General features: G+C 44.7%; 1 protein-coding gene across 1 annotated transcript in view; it reads left to right on the top strand.

The window, feature by feature from the left end:
- The window catches only part of RBMS1 (RNA binding motif single stranded interacting protein 1), a 230,367-nt gene that overhangs the window by 44,699 nt on the left and 161,984 nt on the right, over positions 1–23,684 (top strand). Inside the window, exons 3-4 of the mRNA XM_075317260.1 lie at positions 13,153–13,182; positions 14,376–14,397. Coding sequence (XP_075173375.1) covers positions 13,153–13,182; positions 14,376–14,397 — 52 coding nt within the window. The remainder of the gene's footprint in view (positions 1–13,152; positions 13,183–14,375; positions 14,398–23,684) is intronic.

Below are 23,684 nucleotides of genomic sequence, written 5' to 3'. Positions count from 1 at the left end.
GTATGATTAGAGGATAAATGCTTATTTTTCTTGCACACGGCTGAATTTTATAGCGTATACTCTGAGATCTGGTTAATATTGCACCTTGCATGGGAAACATCTGCCAATTAAGTGCCCAATGTTTTGCACACATAATTTTTTAGTATGCTGGAAACACTTTCTTATGGAGGGGGGGTACTGCAAAAGAGAGAGGAAAAGGATGAGGATCTCCGTAGGGTAATAAAGTGCTCACAATAGAGTTGTAGGCGTTAAAGAATGGTCTCTTTGATAATATTCCTTCCTCTCGAAATGTAAAGTGCCCCAGATCCCATATTCTTGTCTCCCCTTCTCTGAAGAACGTGAAGGCGTTATTATTTGTACCAGTGTTTTCTGGAATCTAAATCCTTTTCTGTACAGATCGAAGATCCCTTTCGAGCAGCAAAGTAGAAGCGGTACGGTGCTCCTTTCGATTGTTCTTTTGATTACATAGATATGGGAGTCTGGCTGTGCCTGGTACTGAAGCTTTGCTCAATTTGTTTAAAAGGGATTATGCTGCAACATCAGGCATGGTCACATGCACAGACAAGTACGCTCTGTGACTGTCTTCTGATTGACCAGGGACTTTAGGGTCACTCTACCAATCCAAGTATAGTTGGCCTATCCTATGGGTATACCATCAGTGCTTAAATCCCAAAAAATGTGTTATAGTCTGATGAGCCTCTTCATTAGGTCTTCTGATTGACCAGGGTCTTTGGGGTCGGACTCCCACCAATCCAAGTATATTTGGCCTATCCTATGGGTAGACCATGAGTGTTTAAATCCCATAAAATGTTAGTCTGAGCCCCTTCATTAGGCCTGTCCAAGCCCGAAATGCATAGGAATGGGCGTAGATTTTGTTTGGTTTTTTTTGATCAGTCTTTTTTGGGATTTTATCTAAACCAGTTGCACATTTCATCCAATGAATGAGGATCCATACTGTGCCCATCCTCCAAATTCTCTGCTCTTCTGCTGAATGTCCATATCCCCTTTTTTGCTTAAATAAAGACTTCTAAAAGCAACTAACAAAAATCATGCTTGCTCAGCTGAAAAATCACACCCTGGGCTATAGCGAAGCGAAAGGCATGAACAAAAGTTTCTGTAAACTGACATTAAAAGGTCAGTCTTCTAAAGGGAACTGCAAGGATAAGGAAAGCGCTTTTATCATGGAAAGACCTTTTTAATGCCAAAATCTTTATTTTTCTAATTGGAACCAAATGGTGAATATTCTAATTTCCGTAATGGGTTTTTCTTTTCTAATTTTACATATTAATTTTTTTTTTTTTACTTCTATGGAAGAGTGTCATGGAAATAATCTGTGCAGAGGTCCCTGTGCTGGAAGAATGTGGATGTGACCTATTATAAAGGGTTGGGGGTAAAGAACCTAGAATTTGAGTGATAATTGGAGTGTGTGATAACTGCGGAGAAGTGATTTCTACATAACAGGATGTCCGTCAGTGAAGAAGTTCTCCTAGTCATTGTGAAAACTACCAGATTTCAGATACAGTGGAACCTCGATTTACGAGTAACCCAGTTTACGAGTATTTTGCTATACGAGCAAAGCTTGCTGTAAATTTGTAACTCAGTTTACGAGCAAATACTCACCTCACACACTTCCGATTCCGTACCTTAACCGCGCCCTGACCCACTCTTGCGCACACACACACACACACACACACACATATATTATGCTCACCTTACCTTCCGTTCCCTTGCCGGCCTCTTGGTTCTTGTAGTTTACCAGTACAGGATGTATATCGGGTAACCATCATGACAATGGAGGAACTTGCGCTGTCAGCCGCTTCTCAAGGGAAGCGCGCTGACAAATCAGAGGCAAGTGGCTCCTGCCTTTGACGTCGGTGGGCTGGGCTGGCAGCTGAAGATCCGACATCGGTCACAATGGTTACCCAATACACATCCTGTACCGGTGGACTACAAGAATCAGGAAAACAAGAATGCTGCGGAGACACAATCACATGTTTCTCAACGCTGGCAGGAAACTAGCCAGGTCTTTCACCGGGAAGGAACAACCACGGGAAGGGCAGTCTCCAAGGAAACCGCCTATACCAAAACATGGTATCCATCCACAGACAGCTGTTTCGGGGTATTTGCCCCTCATCAGTGTGGAGTAGGAAAGTGGCTAGTGGGAACAATGCCTAGTAGAAGACTACATAGGTAAGGATGGTTGACCTAAGCATTGCCCCCACTAGCCAGTTTCCTACTCCACACTGATGAGGGGCAAATACCCCAAAACAACTGTCTGTGGATGGATACCATGTTTTGGTGGTATAGGCGGTTTTTTTTGGAGACTGCCCTTCCCATGGTTGTTCCTTCCCGGTGAAAGACCTGGCTAGTTTCCTGCCAGCGTTGAGAAACATGTGATGGTGTCTCCGCGGTGTTTGATGTTGATCTCCCCAAGGTAAACCATCCTTACCTACAAGAACCAGGAGGCCGGCAAGGGAACAGAAGGTAAGGTGAGCATAATATGTGTTTGTGCGTGTGTTTGCGTGTGTGGAATGGCACAATAGGGGACCAGGATGGGACATTGAATAAGTTGTGGAACGAATTGTCTGAGCTTGCATTATTTCCTATGGGAAATTTTGCTTTGCTAGACGAGTAACTGGGTTTACACGCACACTCCCAGAACGGATTGTTCTCGTAAACCAAGGTTCCACTGTGTGTGTGTGTGTGTGTGTGTGTATACATATAAATAAATAAATAAATATATATATATATATATATATATATATATATATATATATATATATATATATATATATATATATATATATATATATATATATATATATATATATATATATATATATATATATATATATATATATATATATACATATATATATATTTTTTTTTTTCTTTAATATATTTTAACCTGATAACGTGATGACTTAGTGCAAATAAAAGCGCTTTTGACAACATTCATTCACGATGATCTTGCACTGTAAATGCTGCTTTTACAGAGGTGTGGAATACTGATAGCACACATTTTTGTCCATGCAGGCAGAGCGGATCAAGATTTTATTAGTAGATATTAGCGAACCCAAGGTTTGTTGTTCGTACTGAACATAGACTTTGCAAAAAAAAAAAAAAAAGCAGAGTTTAGACGTTTTGCGTGTGCAAACCACTTGCATGAGCATCGCTGTGCTCGGGTACGCTCTGTGCTCAGCCCAGTGAGAGTCGCTTGCAATTTTTGATTGGCTTGCACTGGGGGTAACAATAGTATGAATGGAGGTAGTGTGCACAAAACAAAGGAGGGGGGGTATAAAAAAAGAGAGAAAACCCTTCCCCTGGAAGTGATCGGTTTATGGCTGGATGCATGTGGGCAGAGACTCTACCTGCCCAGTTAGTGACTTCCATTGGGGTTCAGGTAAAGTCTGGGTTCCAAACTGAACTTTACATAAAGTCTAGCTCAACCGAACTTCCACAGGTCCAGCCATCTCTAATTATTGGGGTACTCTCACACGAGCGTATGACTCAAACGAGTGCAATATCTCGCATTGCGCTTGGACCAGTGTTATTCAATGAGGGAGAGCAGAGGGTCAGCTTTTTTCTCATTCACATTCTGGATGAGAGAAGTTGCAGCATGATGCAATTGTCAGCAAGAGACGTGTCCTTTGCACCCATACGAGTCTATAGGTGCGAGTGCAACATCGGACTGCACTCGGATGACACCGGAGTGCAGTGTGATAATCGCATCAGCTGACCATGAAGGAGATGGGGAGATTAATCCCTCCCTCTCCTCCGCAGCTGTGATCCGATCGCAGGATCAGATCACAGTTGCATGATATTCAGCTCACGCTGGCAGCACAACTGGAGCTGAGGGTCATTAGCATATCACATCCATTCATGTGAACCCAGCCGTAGTATTATTATATCTCAATTTTTGTGCTTTCAGAAAAACTTGAGTATCTAAGGGGATCACTAACTTTCAAAATGTAGTCCTTTTAGAAGTCCTTTTGACTTGATTTATCTTGGGCCAACACAATGGTGCTTGTTTGGAGATCATCAGACTGCTCCCCATTACCCCACACATTAATGGATTGTTAATAAACTTCCACAGGACCCACCTTTTGCTTGAGATGTTAATAAAAAGAAGGCTCTGCACTATAGATACCGGTATCAATATTAATGATTCTCATTTTAGGCGCTCATCTTTCTAAAAAGGGGGAAAGAAAAAAAGATGCTGATTAACCAATAAATGTGTGTCTGCTCCCCTTCTGGCATGTATGTAAATGTAGGTCTGGCAGTTTGGTATTTCTGGCATCCCATTCATGAACCGGGAACCTCAGTGACCCACACCAGATGGATGTAATGCATGGGAAGGATTAAAAGCTATGCAGTATCAATGGGTGCAATTTCGAAGAGCTTCTTGGGGTACGTCAAGTATTGCCAAAGAATGAAGATCGGATGCATGTATACAAGTAAACGGCAGAAAAAATGTATGTTTTACAAACATAGTCGTCATATTTGTTAGTAGAAACTGGATCATCCGCACAGATGACATTATTTTTTTATTCATCCATCTTAATTGATTTGGTGCCAGCTTGGCGTTTGATCTCCCCCCATTGATCTTTCCGGACCTTTTAAACAAGTTGTCATTTGTCCTTTGTCCATTGTATGTTTGAAGGCTAAACAGTGTTGAGGAAGGCATGGCCACACATCAATGGGATCATAATCCTGTTCACCCGCAGCCGCTTATCTGGAGAGAGAATTAATCTAGCTCCTCTCAAGGCCACTACCGGCGTTTGTGTAGGCAGGATAGCGGAACTGCTCATGGGCCCTATAGGTAGGATTTGCTTCACTCAATTACATTTTTCGGCGGTGCCTTTACTTATGAACCAGATATTGGCTTCATTGTTTGTCCTGCGCCTTAATTATCTGTTCAGAAAGCGACGACCTGCAATTGTCCATTCCATCTCCTGTCATTACTGCGCATGTGGACGGGACATATTTGTAAAGGATATTAGAAGCCGGAAAGCATTATGATAAAATAGCAAAAATAAATTTTAAATAAATAAAAAAAACAAAAAATTAAAAACCATATGCATTTCATATATATATAATTAAAAATACCGTCCCAATTTAAAACAAACCATAAAAAACAACATTCAGTTTCATGGTGGCTTCCCAACATTGATAGAAAGAAAGGTATAAAAACATACTTAAATTTTCTAACGCACGATTTCAAGATTTAACTACAAAACCTAATAAAAATCATATACAGTAAAACATAAGTGTGTGTATGTATGTGTATATATATTTTGCATATAAAAAGGCATAAAATATACTGTGTGTGTGATAGAGATTTATATGTGTATGTATGTATGTATGTATGTATGTAGATATACACGCCGTATTTTTGGATTATAAAACGCACTTTTCCTCCCATAAATTTGGGAGGAAAATGAGGGGTGCATCTTAAAATCCGAATATAGCTTACCGGGGAGGCTGTCTATGCGGTGGCCGGGTGCCTGTGGCTGCTGCCGGGTGCCTGTCGGTACCAGCTGCCTCTCTGTGCGTGAAGGTGTCCCAGTGTGTCCGCGGTCCCAGTTTCAAATGATGGCGCTGGGAGTCTGCACATGCGCACATGGAGCTCTTGGATGAGAGCACCATCTGCGCATGCACCGCTCCAGGCGCCATCATTTGAACTGGGACCATGGACAGACTGGGACACTCACCGCACCAGCCTGCTCCACCACTGACCCGCCGCTGCTGCTGACGCCCCTAGTGACCCGCCGCTGCTGCTAGCACAACCTCAGCCTCCTGTGACCCCGGTTCACCACCACTGCTGCCCTCCTCTGGTAAGACAACACCAGAGTCTAAGACGGACCCCATTTTTTTTTTTAACTCTAAATTTGGTATGCGTCTTATAAAATGAAAAATACGATACCTATAGATATAGATATACATCGTATTTTTGATATCGATAGAGATAGATAGCTCTATCTCTCCTCCAATAAAATCTTATTGATCTATTCATTTGTTTTATTTTAAATTGAGGGGGTATATTGAAAGAAAAAAAAAATTATACCGTATGTACATAATAATTTATTTTTATACCGTTTTTTTTTTCTTTTTAAATCAATTTTGGCAAGCCCCCAATAAAATCTTATTTATCCTTTTATTATATATATATATATATATATATATATATATATATATATATATATATATATATATATATATATATATATATATATATATATATATATATATATATATATATATATTTATTTAATCCAGTCTGGGTAATTATTAATTTCACTATATTTTAATTCAATTGTATCTTATTTATTACACAATTTTCAATTAATTCTCCATTTCTTTACTTCCATGAAGCCAACACTTCTTATAGCATGACATGGTTATTTAATACCTAATCCAATCTTCATCCTTTTAGGCTGCTTTCACACATCCGTTTTTTGCAGTGCGGCTCAATCTGGCTGTGAAACCTATGCAACGGATGCGGCGAAAACACCGCATCCTTTGCATACGTTTTTTTTTTTTTACATGCGGCCCGTCCGGTTTTTGACGCTTGCGGCAGGCTACTGAGCATGCGTAGTGGCAAAAACCACATACGGCGGCTGGATGCGTTTTTGCCACATTGCGCCGCATTCGGCGTCCATAGGCATGCATATGAAAATGCGCCGCATCGGCCGGATGCGGCGCGATGCGTTTTTTTGGGGTTTTTTTTGCCGCACAAAAAAAAAACATGCCAGGCAACGTTCTATCTAGCCACCGCTTCGGCTAAATATGCCACATACGGCAAAAAACGGACGGAACGCAAGCCCATGCGGCACTTATGTTAGTTTATGCAAAAAAACGCAACCGGCAGCAAAAAAAAAAAAAAACTGTTGCGTTTTTTAGGCAAAGTGCTGGATTGTGCTGCACAGGAAAAACCGGAGGTGTGAAAGCAGCCTTAGACGTCAGAATGTTTTGAGAAACAGTCAGTCTACATTTTTTGTTTTTGCCCTCATTTTAAGTCCTGCTCCTTTGTTGAAGATCTTGTCATCTGTCATGTGCTATGTCTTTTTGCATCTGTCTATTTTTTTTTTTTTTCTTCTTTTTTATTCCCTCTTGGACCCTGGAGAATGTTCTTTGGTGTCTCCAAAAGAGTGAAGCTGCTTTTAATACCTAATGTAAGAGCAAGTCATTGTGTCAACCAGACTGTAATAATTATATTGTCTTTATTATAGAAAATAATTTCAGACCCAAAATATCTTTTCTATTCTTTTTTTTTTTTTTTTTTCTTTCTAAGATTTCCATATTATTTTAGCAAGTCAAACCCAATTGCAGGGGATAATTTGACTTCCAGAAGACATGGGAAGTTGTGCATCCCAGTTTTACCAGTACGATTTGGATTGTTGGCAGATCATGCCAATCACATTGGGATCTGTCGTGACTTTAGGCTCCCATAAACATTACACATATTGTATGAACCTGACTATATCAGCAGGTTTGGCCCACGCTGAGCAGGATACCTAGGTTCTGTCTAAACTGGACTCTAGGTAATGACTAGATGGGATGAGCACTAGTCAACCCCACTAAAGGTGGTGTCACACACAGCGACGACGACAACGACGTCGCTGCTAAGTCACCATTTTCTGTGACGTAGCAGCGACGTCCCGTCGCTGTCACTGTGTGTGACATCCAGCAACGACCTGGCCCCTGCTGTGAGGTCACCGGTCGTTGCTGAATGTCCTGCTTCATTTTTTGGACGTTGCTCTCCCGCTGTGAAGCACACATCGCTGTGTGTGACAGCGAGAGAGCGACGAACTGAAGTGAGCAGGGAGCAGGGAGCCGGCGTCTGGCAGCTGCGGTAAGCTGTAACCACAGTAAACATCGGGTAACCAATACGCCCTTTCCTTGGTTACCTGATATTTACCTTAGTTACTAGCATCCGCCGCTCTCACGCTGCCAGTGCCGGGTCCCTGCATATGTAGCTGGAGTACACATCGGGTAATTAACCCGATGTGTACTCTGGCTAGGAGTGCAGGGAGCCAGCGCTAAGCGGTGTGCTCTCACGCTGCCAGTGCCGGCTCCCTGCACACGTAGCTGGAGTACACATCGGGTAATTAACCCGATGTGTACTCTGGCTTGGAGTGCAGGGAACAGGGAGCCGGCACTGGCAGCGTGAGAGCAGCGGACGCTAGTAACTAAGGTAAATATCGGGTAACCAAGAGAAGTGCTTTCCTTGGTTACCCGATATTTACCTTACACTTCCACGCGTCGCTGCTGGCTGGGGGCTGGTCACTGGTCCCTGGTGAGATCTGCCTGTTTGACAGCTCACCAGCGACCATGTAACGACGCAGCAGCGATCCTGATGAGGTCAGATCGCTGGTCGTGATCGCTGCTGCTTCGCTATGTGTGACACCACCTTAAGTCTTAAAGAACACACAAGGAAAACAAATAGGGGAATGCAAACCGAAAACTTATCTCCAAGATGACTTTGGGAGAGCGAAAGCAACATACAACAACATGTTTTCAGAAGATTACAAGCGGATTGCTTGCAATGTTGACAGCTTAAAGGCCACGTCTCACTAAGCGACATCGCTGCTGAGTCACGGTTTTGGTGACGCAACAGCGATCTTGCTAGCGATGTCGCTGTGTGTGACATCCAGCAACGACCTGGCCCCTGCTGTGAGGTCGCCGGTCGTTGCTGAGTGTCCTGGACCATTTTCTTCAAAGGCGATGTCCTGCTGGGCAGGACGCATCGCTATGGTTGACACTGTGTGACAGGGTCCCAGTGACAGCAGAGATCGTTTATACAGGTCGCTACTACGACCTTTATCGTTGGTAAGGTCTGACTGTGTGACATCTCACCAGCGACTTACCAGCGATCCTTATCAGGTCGCATCGTTTTCGGGATCGCTGGTAAGTCGCTAAATGTGACGGGGACTTAAGAGTAAAACTCTATCACCAGCAACAAACCAAGGGGAAATGCAGTTATATAAAGACACAGGGAGTGGGGATAAGAATTTGCAGCTGAAAAGGTCAAGATGTCTGCAGGACCCTAAAGGGAAAGAGTTAACCCTAACAGAGAAGATACATAGAACTCCATTCATGCCTAATGTGTATGGGGGCGCCAGTCGACTGATGATCGATGAGATATTAATCGTGCATGTCCAATTTTGGACCATTGATGGAATTGGTCTCCCTGAGATAAGCCACGGGTTGCCATCAGTCCACTGCTTTATCATGGAGCATCCAGGACCTCTCAGCTAAGTGAGCACCTCTGCGTGTGTCGGCCGAGAATTGTGTATGGCAAGCTTAAGGGTCAGTAATGTCCTACAAATATACCCTAAGATAATGAGTCCTTAATTTATGGTTGTGTATTCTCTAGCACAAAATACTTTTAGTTCAGTAAAAACGTTGTGACTTTTGACGTTTTCATAAGGGCCCGGCAGATCTGCCAAAATTAGTGTAGCATTGGTGGGCTTGGGCGTGGTGAGGCCCGCCTGAAATTCTTCAGAAGTTACATAGCTTGCTCCAGTGTCTGACGAGGCGTATGGAGGTGCACGCCAGTGATTTTAATGTGCTTTTAATTCATTTATTGGTTTGCTCCTCCTAAATGAATTAGGCGCATTTTACCCCTGCTCGCCCATCATTAAAACTAGCGTACGAATCAACAGTCTTAATGACTACAGGTCAATGTTTTACTTTTGAAACACATGCATTGTGTGACAGCATATCTAGTTATGGTGGTTGTATCTCCCGCTTTGTCTCTGCAAGTAAAGCACATTCATGCATGGGCTAAATTTGCCGTGCCCAAAGCATAGTGTTTTATTTCAGCAGAGCAGGGTTTAGTGGCAAGTATAGAAGGCAACTAGAATAGTGCTCCAAACTTGTGTAAATGAGCAGGAGTCAGAAGTCCATGATCTTTGGCTCCGACTGTTTTTGTTTTAGTTCTGTTTGTTGGAGACACCATTAGAATACATTGACATCTACGAACCTTCTCTATTTCTCCATAGTTGAGCTTAAGACGGTGAGCCCAAATCTTTGACTATAGGTTTTTATTTGACAGAGGTGAGGTGTTTTGGTTTGCGTGTTTGGGAGTCTATAGAGATCTGTCAGCCATTCAGACCAACAGCTATATCCCCATATTAAGGGACACTAGGTTCATCCAGCGCTCTGGTGTTCTCGAACATGGAGTCGCCTCCCGACTCATCCTGTTGTGTGAGATAAGCAACCCCCAAAGGTTCGGCCATTGGAAATCCAACATGCTGAATCCTTCTCTCCCCCAATATATTCTATTAAGGGAGCATCAAGGAGCCCTCTATCCATTTACAAAGTCAGCCAACTTTAGTCAGTGTAACGGACCCTTATTTTAGAGTCCAGACAAACATTTGCCCCTTTTTTCTCATCCATTTATTATATCTTTTGGTTGCATAAACATTTACATACAACAATATTGGTATGTTGTTAGACATTTGCTGGTCTTTCAAGCAAATTAACCCATTGTATGGAATGCACGTGCTTATAATATATAGATGCCTTAGTGGTCAAACCCAGAAATGGGCGAGTCTTCCACAAATAGGTCACGTTCAGTCACATTCTAATTTTATGTTTAGAAACCACTCCAAGGTATCTGTCAGATGTTCTGCTCATCCAAATCGACAGATTTCACATTGCACACACCTACGAACACACCTTGAAATCTTATGTATTTGCAATATACACCCTCAGCATGCTCTCATGAGGCAGTGTAAAAATAGCTAGTAGAGTCCTTGTAGAAGAGTGAGGTATGACAAATGCTAAGGCTTTCCTAGACTTTGGATATTTTCTAGCCCTCCAGTTGAGCAGATCTACCGGTTTTCCTATGCAAACATCACCGAGAGAAGGTCACCCCTGTGATGTTTCCATTCCTTGGAGTAGAGTGAAATATTTTTTGTCTAAGAATTACTAATACCATCTAGGCTCAGATCCCTTTTGATGAGGACAACATTTGACGTAGACGTTCATCCTGTTTAGCCTTTTTCCAGGAGAGCCTTTTCTCCGAGTCTTGCAAATGGCCTTCTAGTATTCTAGGAATCCTTGCTCCCTATTTTAGACCCTGTCCTTGTTGCGTTCAGTTCTATAAATCGCATATGTAATTCGGGTCAAGTAGAGTGGAAACGCATGATGTATCTCTAGCCTCCAGAAGGAAATCAATAGACAATAAGCTTTAGAACATGCAGAGGTACAATGAGTCATCGGAAAATCATTCTCTTCTGGAATTCTTAGCTTTTATTTATTTATTTATTTATTTTTTTTTGCATAGGTTTCTTTATCTTCATACTGTAATGAATACAAAATTCTAAAAGTAATAGTATCCCAAATAAATAAATAATAAAGGACTGCTCTTTTGGGAACAGTTTTGTATTTTAAATTTTTTTTTGCACAAACATAGACCATATATTGTAATATCTTTACAACTTTGAGATCGAAAGATCTTAAGCTGACCATGGGCAACATCTGTGATGAGCATAAATTGTCTCTCTCACCTTTAGGATTAGGTAATGGATCTTAACAACTTCTTGATTAAAGCTGGCAGTACGTAATAGGTAAAAGTTGGCAGAACTTGATGATTTTGATGGGATCGATTTTAAAGATCTAAAATTATGGAAAACTCCTCATAACGCAGCGGTCCCCAACCTTTTTAACCTTAAGAGCCACATCCAGCTCCTGGCCCCCTCACAGTAGTGATGCCCAAAGCCCCCATAAACTGGTATGACATTCAAGGCTTTTCCACAAAAATCACGCCAAGGCTGTATACCCAGATCAAGGGGTTCCTACCTTACCCCCATTCAGATCTGCTCTTCTGTACAGTGCATCTCACAAGTCACCATCTGTAGACCTTCTCTTCAAAGCTCTTTGGTTCATTTCCACTAGGTCTAGCATGCAACCGCAAGCCACCCATGATGGGCCCACAAAACATGTGGCTCTAGAGCTTATAGGTTGGGGACCCGTCCTAATGGTTGGTTATCTGTTATTTTGTACAATAACACGTGCGGTTTCTTAAGCACTGCACATTCTTAAAGGTGTTAAGAGATCCCTCTAGTAAAACAGATGCAAAATAGAAACAAAAGTATACCTCTGTTTGTAATGGATCCATAACGAACGGATGAAGACTGGACACAAAAGCAGGAGGACCTTGTTTGGATGACATCTCTTGAATGTGTATGGCCAACTTCAGCTGGTCAATGGATTTCTCAAAAAATTCTTGATCACCCACTTAACATGTGTTTATAATCATATGGAAATACAGGCAAAATGATTTCTGATGGTTAGAAGGGCTCACCACCCTATCCAGTCTATGGGCAACTGTAGAAGTGGTGCAAAATTCTGGTTTTAGAAGAGAAATGATTTGGACATTGTATATGAGCAACATAGCATTTCTGCAACAGGATACAGCCGTCACTCACGGCCTTAGCTCTCATAAGCCTTTTGCTGTGTGTCATGTCGAGTAAAATTCTAGACATCTCTGGATGCATCCGATAGAGAAATATGCAAGGAGCACATATCAGAGTTCATCATGTTTAACAATGATTCCCATAATAGCCTGACTGAGCTGCATTAACCATGGAAAGCTATTCCTAAAAATGGAAGAGCCTTAGGCAGTCATGTCGCCCCTTGGGGGCTCATCATGTTGTTTTTAGTAATCCTCTCTAGTCCAAGTAGCCGAAACCTCATTTTTCTAAGAGACGCCTGGTTGTAGTATTCAGTGGCTTGTTCTGCTCTGTGATTTCTGGTAATTACAGTTCCTAGAATCATGAGATAACTGATAACTGTAATACGTAAAAACTCCTCCTGATTGTGTTTGTGATTAACGTTGGCACATGCTGTGTATAATTCTAATGCTCCCATTGAATTTATATAGGATTATGTTTTTATCAGGGTTTTTTTTTTTTTCCTTCTGTTTTTCTTCTCATCTCATTAATTTTTATTTTTTTATTTTTTGGGCCAGAGGATTTTAAGAAAAATAACAATTGTCTTGTTATAGGAATTGGAAGATTTATGCTGGACTAATTTGGCCCCAGTGTTGAGTGCTCATTAACAATGGGGCTTTCTCCCTTCTAGATGGTTCTTGGTTACTGTATTTTGAGGCTGGTTGTGTTTTGTTTTTTTTTTTTTTAGACCACCGTCTCACAAAACTCTGCCTTTTCTGTTAGGCCAGACTTCTACTTGTGTATGACTCACGCGAATCTCGCATTGCCTCACCCCGCACGGCCTGACGCTCTCCGCACAGGAGCCTCTCAGCTGCATAGAAATACATGCAGCCGACCTGCTTCTGGCAGGAGAGTGTGCGGCTGTACCGGGTGATACCGATGCCAGACTCTCAAGTGGAATTCCGGCCTTAGGCAACTGGTTGCATTAAGACTAAGAGCTGTCCTCCGTTCTCTGCAGTTGGATACTTGAACAATGATCTCAACCCTTTCGCTAAGTTTTTATCCCCTTGGCTATCTGAACCCTTTTTTTTTTTTTCCCGCTGCCAAATGGGGAAAATAAATATCTATAAAATTATATATATATATATATATATATATATATATAATATATATATATATATATATATATATATATATATATATATATATATATATATATATATATATATATATATATATATATATATATATATATATATATATATATATATATATATATATATATATATATATATATATATATATATATATATATTTATATATATATATATATATATATATATATTTATATATATTAAAAATATATCATTATTGTTGACCAGTCACAAATATTTTTATTTTTTTTTATTTTTTATAAATACAGTATTTTATACGCTAAGGTAAATAGTCTTTGTTCTCATTTCGTACACCCCTATGTCATAGACTTCATTCAATACAGTGGTGATGTGCTCATATTTCATAGATATTCTCATCTAGAAGCAGTGCTTGTAGGGGAGAATCTCTCTGTATTCAGTGCCATATGTACATACAATGTCGTGACATCCTGTGTAATTGGCCTTAGCCATGGCTATAGCCCTGTTCACACGTCTGTTATGTCTTATATTTAAATTTTTTTTTAATAATTTTTTTTAAATCCATTTTCTTATGGCAAAAACAGAAATAAAAGGATCCAATACAAAATCCATTCTTTTGAATGAGTAGGGAAATGTCCTAAAATGTCTTCTGTTCTGCTGCAGTGTGTATTTTAGCTGGATCCAAAAACTTAAGCTTTGCTGAAACTGGCTTTATGGAAGTATTGTAGCGTAAAAAGCTTTGATCAGTTGCATAATTTTAGCGCAATTCGAGGTTACACTAAAATTTTGCACCTTTTAGGCACTCGCGCCATTCTCTCCTAGCTCTGACAAAGTGGAGGGAGCTGCGTCGGGATGGGGGCATGGTGACCGCTGCTTATCAAATTCATGATGAGTGTTGTTGCAGTGGTGTTTGCTATACCGCAAATCTTACTCACTGGAGTAGGATTTGTGCGGAGGCTCGTAGAGGTGTATACCACTCCTCTGATGCATCTTATTCATGAAGAGGCATATGACCTCTCCGACACACCACCTCATTCCTCAAGACCAGCGTTGACAACACCAATCATGCTTTGTATGGGGGACTACCAGACGAACAGTGAAAAATGGAGGGGGGAGTCAAGGGGAAACCCTGACTCTAGGGAAAGGGAAGATGGAAATACTTGGTAAAACCTACCACTGGCTCCTCTGGCATCCCTAGATGGGTTCTTCACCTATGCGCCGAGCATGATACCTAGGCTCTGGCTGACACTGTACTGGGCTCTAGGTAATGACCAGATGGTATGAGCACTAGTCAACCCCACTAAGAACTAAAGAACACCCAGGGAAATGCAAACGGACAACTTATCTCCAAGATGACTTTTTAAGAGAGAAGGCAACATACGACGACGTGTTTCCAGGAGATTACAAGCAGACTGATTGCAATGTTGACAGCTTAGGAGTAAAACTCTATCACCAGCAACAAACCAAGGGTAAATGCAGGTATATAATGACACAGGGAGTGGGGATAATGATTTGCAGATGAAAAAGTCAAGATGTCTGCAGGACCCTAAAGAGCAAGAGCTAACCATAACAGAGAAGATACATCACTCCATTGATACCAATGAAAGAATGGAAATCAAAAGCAGTTTGTGCAGCCAAATGCAGCGACCTTCTGCAGCCAGACACCACAGGGATGTCTGTCAACCGTGACAACACCACTTTTGATTGATTGAGGCTCTTAGCCTGTGCAACTTTTTGTTATGTAATTTACTTTTATTTATTTTTATATTTTTTTTTTTTTTTTTTTTTTTTTTTTTTTTTTTAGAACTGACGGTTATATCTTGCATTGGTCAGCCCGTCTTTTTTTTTTTTTTTTTTTGTTTTAGTTCAGTGTTAAGTGTCCAGAGACTCATATTATTAGAAATGGAACCATTACAGATGGAAATAAAATTAAGGCAAGGTGGAAACAATAAATGCTGCGTTTGTAACAGATACAGGGTTCTTTTTTTTTTTTTTCCCCCTTAATCTTGGATCTTCGGCCGAGGCCACACGGGGATTTGTGCGAGTGCTTGCATGACACTTGGCACACGCTCACAGTACAGCGAGAGCCGAGTGTCATACGACTGTTGTCCGATCATGCGATCAGCCCACAGTGGAGGGATGGCGCTAAGGAGGGGGATGGGGGAGATTTATCTCCCTATCTCCTCCGTTGCCGGCTGATGCGGGAATCGCACTGCTCTCGCATAACACCGGTGTAACGCGAGAGCAATGCGATGCTTCTCTCGCCCCATAGACTTGAATGGGTGCGAGTGAAATCGCATTCCACCCCCAGCATGTTGCGACTGTTTTCTTGGTCCGACTAGGGCTGAGAAAACAATTGCTCATGGGAGCGACCCTATAGAGCAATATTGGTCCAAGTGGAATGCGGGGTTTTTTTTTTGGGGGGGGAGGTTTTATCGGATTCCACTTGTTTTTTCTTGCTGTGTGTCCTAGGCCTTACAAGCAATGACAACTGAAAATGTGAACAGAGCCATATCTTAAAACAGGTGCAAAAAAAGTTAAATAGCTATTGGAATAAATGTTCCTAAATGCAAAACGTCTTTTGATTTTAGTTAATTTTTCATTTTAATATATCCATGTAAAATCTTCTACAGAGGACAGGTTCCATGAGGAAGTTCAGTTCCCGATCGGTTGTCTTGTGGAACCATTTTACTGGGGCCATTGAGTAAAATTTTTCCAATTTGGGTTAATTATATTTCCTCCTGTTTTTTAACAGCATCACTGGTCACAGGATCCACTTGGAGGTTGTATGACTCTGTATTCTATCCACATGTAGAGCATTTCCAATCCATTTCATTTTACAACTTTACAAATAATAAAGTTTAACGTCAAAACAATGTCTTAGCAGATACATCTGTAATTTGTTGGGCTCACCAGATTTGTCAGCTGGTCTGGATTGCTCCCGGCACCAAACTTTGTGTTTTACGGTAAAGTGTGACACTTTATCATTATGGAAGAATCCAGCTCATAAGAAACTTGTGACTTTAAGATTTGAAAAATTTCGAAGGGAGGTTGTGTTATTTCATACATACTACATGGTATATGGTGTTCTTTATATATTTTTTTTTATTTTTTTTTCCTTTACAAAACACCAGTACAATTTTTTTTTTTTTTTTTTTTTCATTCCCCCCCCCCCCCCTTTTTAAATGAGACCGTTTTGAGTGATGTAGTGTACCATATATCTATATACTAGAATAAACTGTTGGAAGCTTTTCCTAGTATATATTAAACACAAGCCAATAATATATTAAGAGGCTATCGACAAATTGGATCACCCATACTTTTGTTAAACAACAAAGTCAAGTCATATACCAGTGATGGTGAGCCTTTCAGAGGCCGAGTGATGAAACTATAACCCGAAACCTAATTTTTTTTTTTATTACGAAGTGCCAACACTGCAATTTAGCAAATTCTATTTTGCAAACAATTCATTGATTTTACTTACCTTTGCAGTCTTCTCTTAAGCGGAGGGGCATCAAACTCAAGCATGCTTACCACACATTAAAGCTGAGCCACTCCGACTGCCCACTCACAACACAGCAGTTAGATTGATCTTTATGGGGAAAGCAGAAAGGCAGGCAGACTTTAGCATGGAATGCAAGCAGATTCCACCCTGAAATCCACATCTAGATTTCAAAATGTGAACATCTCTAAATCCTATGAAGACATTCCAGTTGCCTTCCCCTTCATTATGTAGTAATGTCCTCCATCATGGGCCACTTCCCGGTAAATATGTCCCCATCCTAGTATAGATTACCCCATCCTGGTAAATGCCCCCCATGCTGGTAAAATGTCCCTTATGCTGGTATATGGCTGCATCCTGGTAAATGCTTCCCATTCTGGTAAAATGTCCCCCATCCTGGTACAGAAGAGCCCCCATTGCTGTGCGGCACACAGTAAAAAGAAAATCCTACTCTTTCTTTCTTCGGCTCCACCGCTTCTGTTTGTCCGGCGCGGCCACGTGACGCCAGTGCCTCCACATAATGTTATGTAACTGAGCCGGTCGTAATGCCGCTTCTAGGCCGAGAGTGAGTGTCAGAGCAAGGTTTTAATGTCTCCTCCACTTCTACACAACTTTGAACTGCTACCACAATCACACCAGGAGTTCAAAGCGGCTGGATGATGTGTCTGCGCACGTGTCAACAGAGAGGGCTCTGAGTGCCCGGTCTGGCACATGTGCCATAGGTTCATCATCACTGCCATATACTCTCCTCCCAGACCAGCGCAGTTCTAGCAACGTTGACTTGTATGACTGTCAGTGGCAGCTCATTTGTCATAAAGTCAAACAAGTGGTGACCGAAACCGTGCCAAAGTAGCTGTAACAACAAGGTCCATGAGGTGTTTTTTTTTTTTTTAACTTATTTTTTTTTACATGGGGGAGTTCGGTCCCCTTTCAAGAAGGGCCTGTCCAAGTGGTGGACAACCCCTTTTTATTTATCGGATGGCTCCTAATCCAAAGAAACCTTTTTGACGATAGGCTGGTAGATAATTTGGCTCAGATGGACCATTCCAAGCAATAATCTCTTAACTGTAAACAAAAACAATCGTTCAAAGTAAAGTTGGACCATAATTTCTATATTGTGTTAATATTGGAAAACTTTTCATGTGACTAGTCAATAATTTTGTCTGTGGATAATTAATTTTGTTTTCTTCAATTCTACGTATGTGTTGGAGATAAAGTACAGGGTTTTTGAGTCAAAAGTGAGAATCTGTTGTTAACCAGTATTATAGAAGCCTCAGGATCCTTTTAGATTTGGTTGTATTTAGATGGAATGGAATATATCCTTTCTGTTGTGGTGTTCTGTGATAATTTTTGGGGATCTAAAAATTTTCAAAATTTTTTTTTTCTTTACTTGTGTCAACAATCAATGTGTTAGACTATCAATATTTCAGCCGTCATAATGTAGAGTTGCTCTTGGATTGATGACATCTCTTTATAGTTCCGCATCATTTTACATTTTTAGGAAGTTGTATTTTTCTTTAGAGCATCCAAATAATGTTTTTGTCCAAAAATGTCATATCTCCATACAGGCCAGTAGGCAGGGCCGTATTTACCATTAGGCACCCGTGGTCCCGTGCCTAGGGCGGCAGGATGCAGGGGGCGGCACCTTCTAGCAGTAAAAAAAAAAAATTTTTTTTTTTTTTACACACACATTAAATCCGCTGTATTTTCGGAGGGGGGAGAGGCGCACCTTTTATTTATTTGTATCCGCGTCAATTAAGACGCGAATGCAGACAAACTGCGGCGGCCGGGCACAGAGAGCTGATTGACCCCGGAACTGCCGGCGCCTGCACTTCCGTGGTCACAGGCGCGCCAATCAGCTCCTTCCTCTGTGCTGCGTCCAATGCTGTGTGGATTTCACATGCAGAGCTCACAGCAGGACGCCGCGATGGAAGCCGGTGTCAGAAGAGGATACTCACGTGAGCCAGGAAGATGACGGCGGGCCCTGGAGCAGGTAAGTGCTCGCAGAGCTGAAGATTCATAAGGAGCGTGGGGGTGTCTTTAATGCAGACTGGAGATCTACGTATGGGGTGGGAGGAGAGAGGCTGATACTGGGGGAGATTTGGGGGAAGAGAAGCTGATACTGGGGGAGGCTGGGAGAAGAGAGTATGATGCTGGGGGAGGCTGGGAGGGGGGAGGCTGATGTTGCGGAAGGCTGGGATGGGGGGAGGCTGATGCTGGGGGAGGCTGGGAGTAGGGAGGCTGATGCTGAGGGAGGCTTAGGCTGGGAGGAGAGAGGCTGATGCTGGGGGAGGCTGGGAGGAGAGAGGCTGATGCTGGGGGAGGCTGGGAGGAGAGAGCCTGATCCTGAGAGAGAGGCTGATGCTGGGGGAGGCTGGGAGGAGAGAGGGGGAGGCTGGGAGGAGAGAGGGGGAGGCTGGGAGGAGAGAGGCTGATGCTGGGGGAGGCTGATGCTGGGAGAGTTTGGGAGGAGAGAGGCTGATGCTGGGGGAGGCTGGGAGGAGAGAGAGACTGGTGCTGGGGGAGGCTGATGCTGGGGGAGGCTGATGCTGAGGGAGGCTGATGCTGAGGGAGGCTGATGCTGGGGGAGGCTGGGAGGAGAGAGGCTGATGCTGGGGGAGGCTGGGAGGAGGGAGTATGATGCTGAGGGAGGCTGATGCTGGGGGAGGCTGGGAGGAGAGAGGCTGATGCTGAGGGAGGCTGGGAGGAGGGAGTCTGATGCTGAGGGAGGCTTATGCTGGGGGAGGCTGGGAGGAGAGAGGCTGATGCTGAGGGACGCTGGGAGGAGGGAGTCTGATGCTGAGGGAGGCTGATGCTGGGGGAGGCTGGGAGGAGAGAGGCTGATGCTGAGGGAGGCTGATGCTGGGGGAGGCTGGGAGGAGAGAGGGGGAGGCTGGGAGGAGAGAGGCTGATGCTGAGGGAGGCTGGGAGGAGGGAGTCTGATGCTGGGGGAGGCTGGGAGGAGAGAGGCTGATGCTGGGGGAGGCTGGGAGGAGGGAGTCTGATGCTGAGGGAGGCTGGGAGGAGAGAAGCTGATGCTGAGGGAGGCTGATGCTGGGGGAGGCTGGGAGGAGAGAGGGGGAGGCTGGGAGGAGAGAGGCTGATGCTGGGGGAGGCTGGGAGGAGAGAGGCTGGTGCTGGGGGAGGCTGATGCTGGGGGAGGCTGGGAGGGGGGAGGCTGGGAGGAGAGAAGCTGATGCTGGGGGAGGCTGGGAGGAGGGAGGCTGATGCTGTGGGAGGCTGGGAGGAGAGAGGCTGATGCTGGGACAGGCTGGGAGGAGAAAGGCTGATGCTGCGGGAGGCTCTGAGGAGAGAAGCTGATGCTGAGGGAGGCTGATGCTGGGAGGAGAGAGGCTGATGCTGGGGGAGGCTGGGAGGAGAGAGGCTGATGCTGGGGGAGGCTGGGAGGAGAGAGGCTGATGCTGGGGGAGGCTGGGAGGAGAGAGGCTGATGCTGGGGAGGCTGATTCTGGGAGAGGCTGTGAGGGGGGAGGCTGGGAGGGTGGAGGCTGATGCTGGGGGGGCTGATGCTGGGGGAGGCAGGGAGGAGTGAGGCTGATGCTGGGGGAGGCTGGGAGAAGAGAGGCTGATGCTGGGCAGAGAGGCTGATGCTGGGCAGAGAGGCTGATGCTGGGGGAAGCTGGGGGAGAGAGGCTGATGCTAGGGGAAGCTGGGGGAGAGAGGCTGATGCTGGGGGAAGCTGGGGGAGAGAGGCTGATGCTGGGGGAAGCTGGGGGAGAGAGGCTGATGCTGGGGGAGAGAGGCTGATGCTGGGGGAGAGAGGCTGATGCTGGGGGAAGCTGGGGGAGAGAGGCTGATGCTGGGGGAAGCTGGGGGAGAGAGGCTGATGCTGAGGAAAGCTGGGGGGGTGAGGCTGAAGCTGGGGGAGGCTGGGGGGAGAGAGGTTGATGCTGGGGGGGCTGGGGGAGAGAGGCTGATGCTGGGAGAGGCTGTGAGGGGGGAGGCTGATGCTGGGGGAGGCTGGGAGGGTGAAGGCTGATGCTGGGGGGGATGATGCTGGGGGAGGCTGGGAGGAGTGAGGCTGATGCTGGGGGAGGCTGGGAGAAGAGAGGCTGATGCAGGGGGCAGAGAGGCTGATGCAGGGGGCAGAGAGGCTGATGCTGGGGGCAGAGAGGCTGATGCTGGGGGCAGAGAGGCTGATGCTGGGGGGGAGAGGCTGAAGCTGGGGGACGCTGGGGGAAGAGAGGTTGATGCTGGGGGGGCTGGGGGGAGAGAGGCTGATGCTGGGGGAGAGGCTGCTGGTGAAGGCGGGGGAGAGCGGTTGCTGCTGGGGGAATGGGAGAGAGGGGCCAATCCTAGAGACAGAGGACAAGGGTTGAGGGATAGTGCAATGACAAAATTGATGGCGGGGGAGTGTAAGGACTCAGAATGAGAGGGGGGCAGCATTGGGAGCTCATTATGGAGAAGGGGCAGCATGTGTGGGCTCAGTATGGAGTGGAGCAATGTAGGGGAGTCAATATCAAGAGTGGGTGTGGGTGTGGGTGTGTGTGTGTGTGTGTGTGTGTGTGTGTGTGTGTGTGAGGGGTGTCTCAGCATAAGCGTTAGTGTGGTGGTCTTAGTATGATGAATGGGGCAGCATGGAGGTGTCATTATGAAAAAGAGGAAGGCAGCATTAGGAGCTCATGGAGAGGGGCAGCATGCATGGGACATTGTGAGGAGGGGGCAGCATGCATGGGACATTGTGAGGAGGGAACAGCATGCATGGGAAACTGTGAGGAGGGAGCAGCATGCATGGGACATTGTGAGGAGGGGGCAGCATGCATGGGACATTGTGAGGAGGGAGCAGCATGCATGGGACATTGTGAGGAGGGGGCAGCATGCATGGGACATTGTGAGGACGGGGAAGCATGCATGGGACATTGTGAGGAGGGGGCAGCATGCATGGGACATTGTGAGGAGGGAGCAGCATGCATGGGACATTGTGAGGAGGGGGCAGCATGCATGGGACATTGTGAGGAGGGAGCAGCATGCATGGGACATTGTGAGGAGGGGGCAGCATGCATGGGACATTGTGAGGAGGGGGCTGCATGCATGGGATACTGTGAGGAGGGGGCAGCATGCATGGGACATTCTGAGGAGGGGGCAGCATGATGTGAGGTCAATGTGCAGATCATATTTCATAATTGAGGAAGGTGTGGTGGGTATAATTTATAAGGGAGGGCAGTGTGTAGTTTATTAGGGGCAGTGTGACAGTCACAGTATATAAGTGGGGACGGTGTGGTGGGAATATTTTATACTCATGCTATGTTTTGATGTGCCCGTGGTGATCCCCATTGGGGGGGGGGGGTTAGTGCCCTTCGTTTCTCATTGATACTTTTTCAAGTGTTTTACAGAGTAGATCTGCCTTAAACAGATTTCGTGTGCGAAAACTCAGTGTTACGTTGTCACTAAGGGGCGCGACCACTTAAAGTGCCTAGGGCAGCACGAAGGCAAAATACAGCCCTGCCAGTAGGGTATATAATTGGGTCAATGACTGATTTGATATTCTTACCTTAGGCAACATCTAAAGGTGGTGTCACACATAGCGACGACGACAACGACATCGCTGCTAAGTCGCCATTTTCTATGACGTGGCAACGACCTCAACAGCGACGTCGCTGTGTGAGACACATAACAACGATCAGACCCCTGCTGCGAAATCGCTGCTCGCTCCTGAATGTTCCAGGTCATTTTTTTGATCGCTGCTATCCTGCTGCGCCATGATAAGCTCTGCATCCTTGTGTTTGACACCACAGCAGCGACGGTTGCGACGACGCTGAAGGCAGTGACGTAGGACTGAAGGCAGGACAAGGGTGTGTTTTTGCTGTGTATTTTGCAACGCCCCTACGACTCCGATTGGTGGTTACAACAGCGTTCCGATTGGGTACCTTGCCGAAGGCGTTGGTGATTTTCATTCTTTAAGTTCCATTCTTTGTTCCACGTACAGTGGTACCTCGCTTAACGAGTAACCCTCTTAACGAGAATTTCGCTTAACAAGCAAAGCTTTCTGTAAATTTGTAACCCGCTGTACGAGCGAAATTCTCACCGCACACACTTCCGGTTTCGTCCACCACCACACTCTGACCCGCACTTGCAGTCTGCACAAACACACACACACACACACACACACACGCATACAGTATTATGCTCACCTTACCTTCCATTCCACCGCTGGTCTGATGGTTCTTGTAGTTCCCGGGTACATCGCGGCGTCCTCGCGGCGAACTAAAAGACCCAGGAGGCCTGCGATGGAACGGAGGGTAAGGTGAGCATATAATATAAGATATGTTTACCTTTCGTTTCATCGCCGGCCTCCTGGGTGCTGTAGTGTGCCGCGCCGCTCCACTCCAGTCCACGCTGGGTATCTGCATCTATAGCGATGAGGGAGGAACTTCCTTTCACCGCTAATGAAAGGCAGAGCGCTGGCCAATCAGAGGCAAGTGGCTCTGCCTTTGACGTCAGTGCTCTGGCCGGGAAGTTCCTGCCTCGTCGTTATGGTAACGCGTTACACAGCCCGGCCCGTACCAGAGAACAGCAAGTCCCAGCAGACCGGCGATGGAACGGAAGGTAAGGTGAGCATATAATGTGTGTGCGCGTGCATGCGTGCATGTGTGTCTGTGTGAGTTTGTGTGTTTGTGCATGTGTG

The sequence above is a fragment of the Anomaloglossus baeobatrachus genome, chromosome 7 (assembly GCF_048569485.1).
Source record: "Anomaloglossus baeobatrachus isolate aAnoBae1 chromosome 7, aAnoBae1.hap1, whole genome shotgun sequence".
Taxonomy (NCBI): Eukaryota; Metazoa; Chordata; class Amphibia; order Anura; family Aromobatidae; genus Anomaloglossus; species Anomaloglossus baeobatrachus.
The sequence above is the reverse complement of the archived record's forward strand: the minus strand, read 5'-3'. Positions and strand labels throughout refer to the sequence as shown.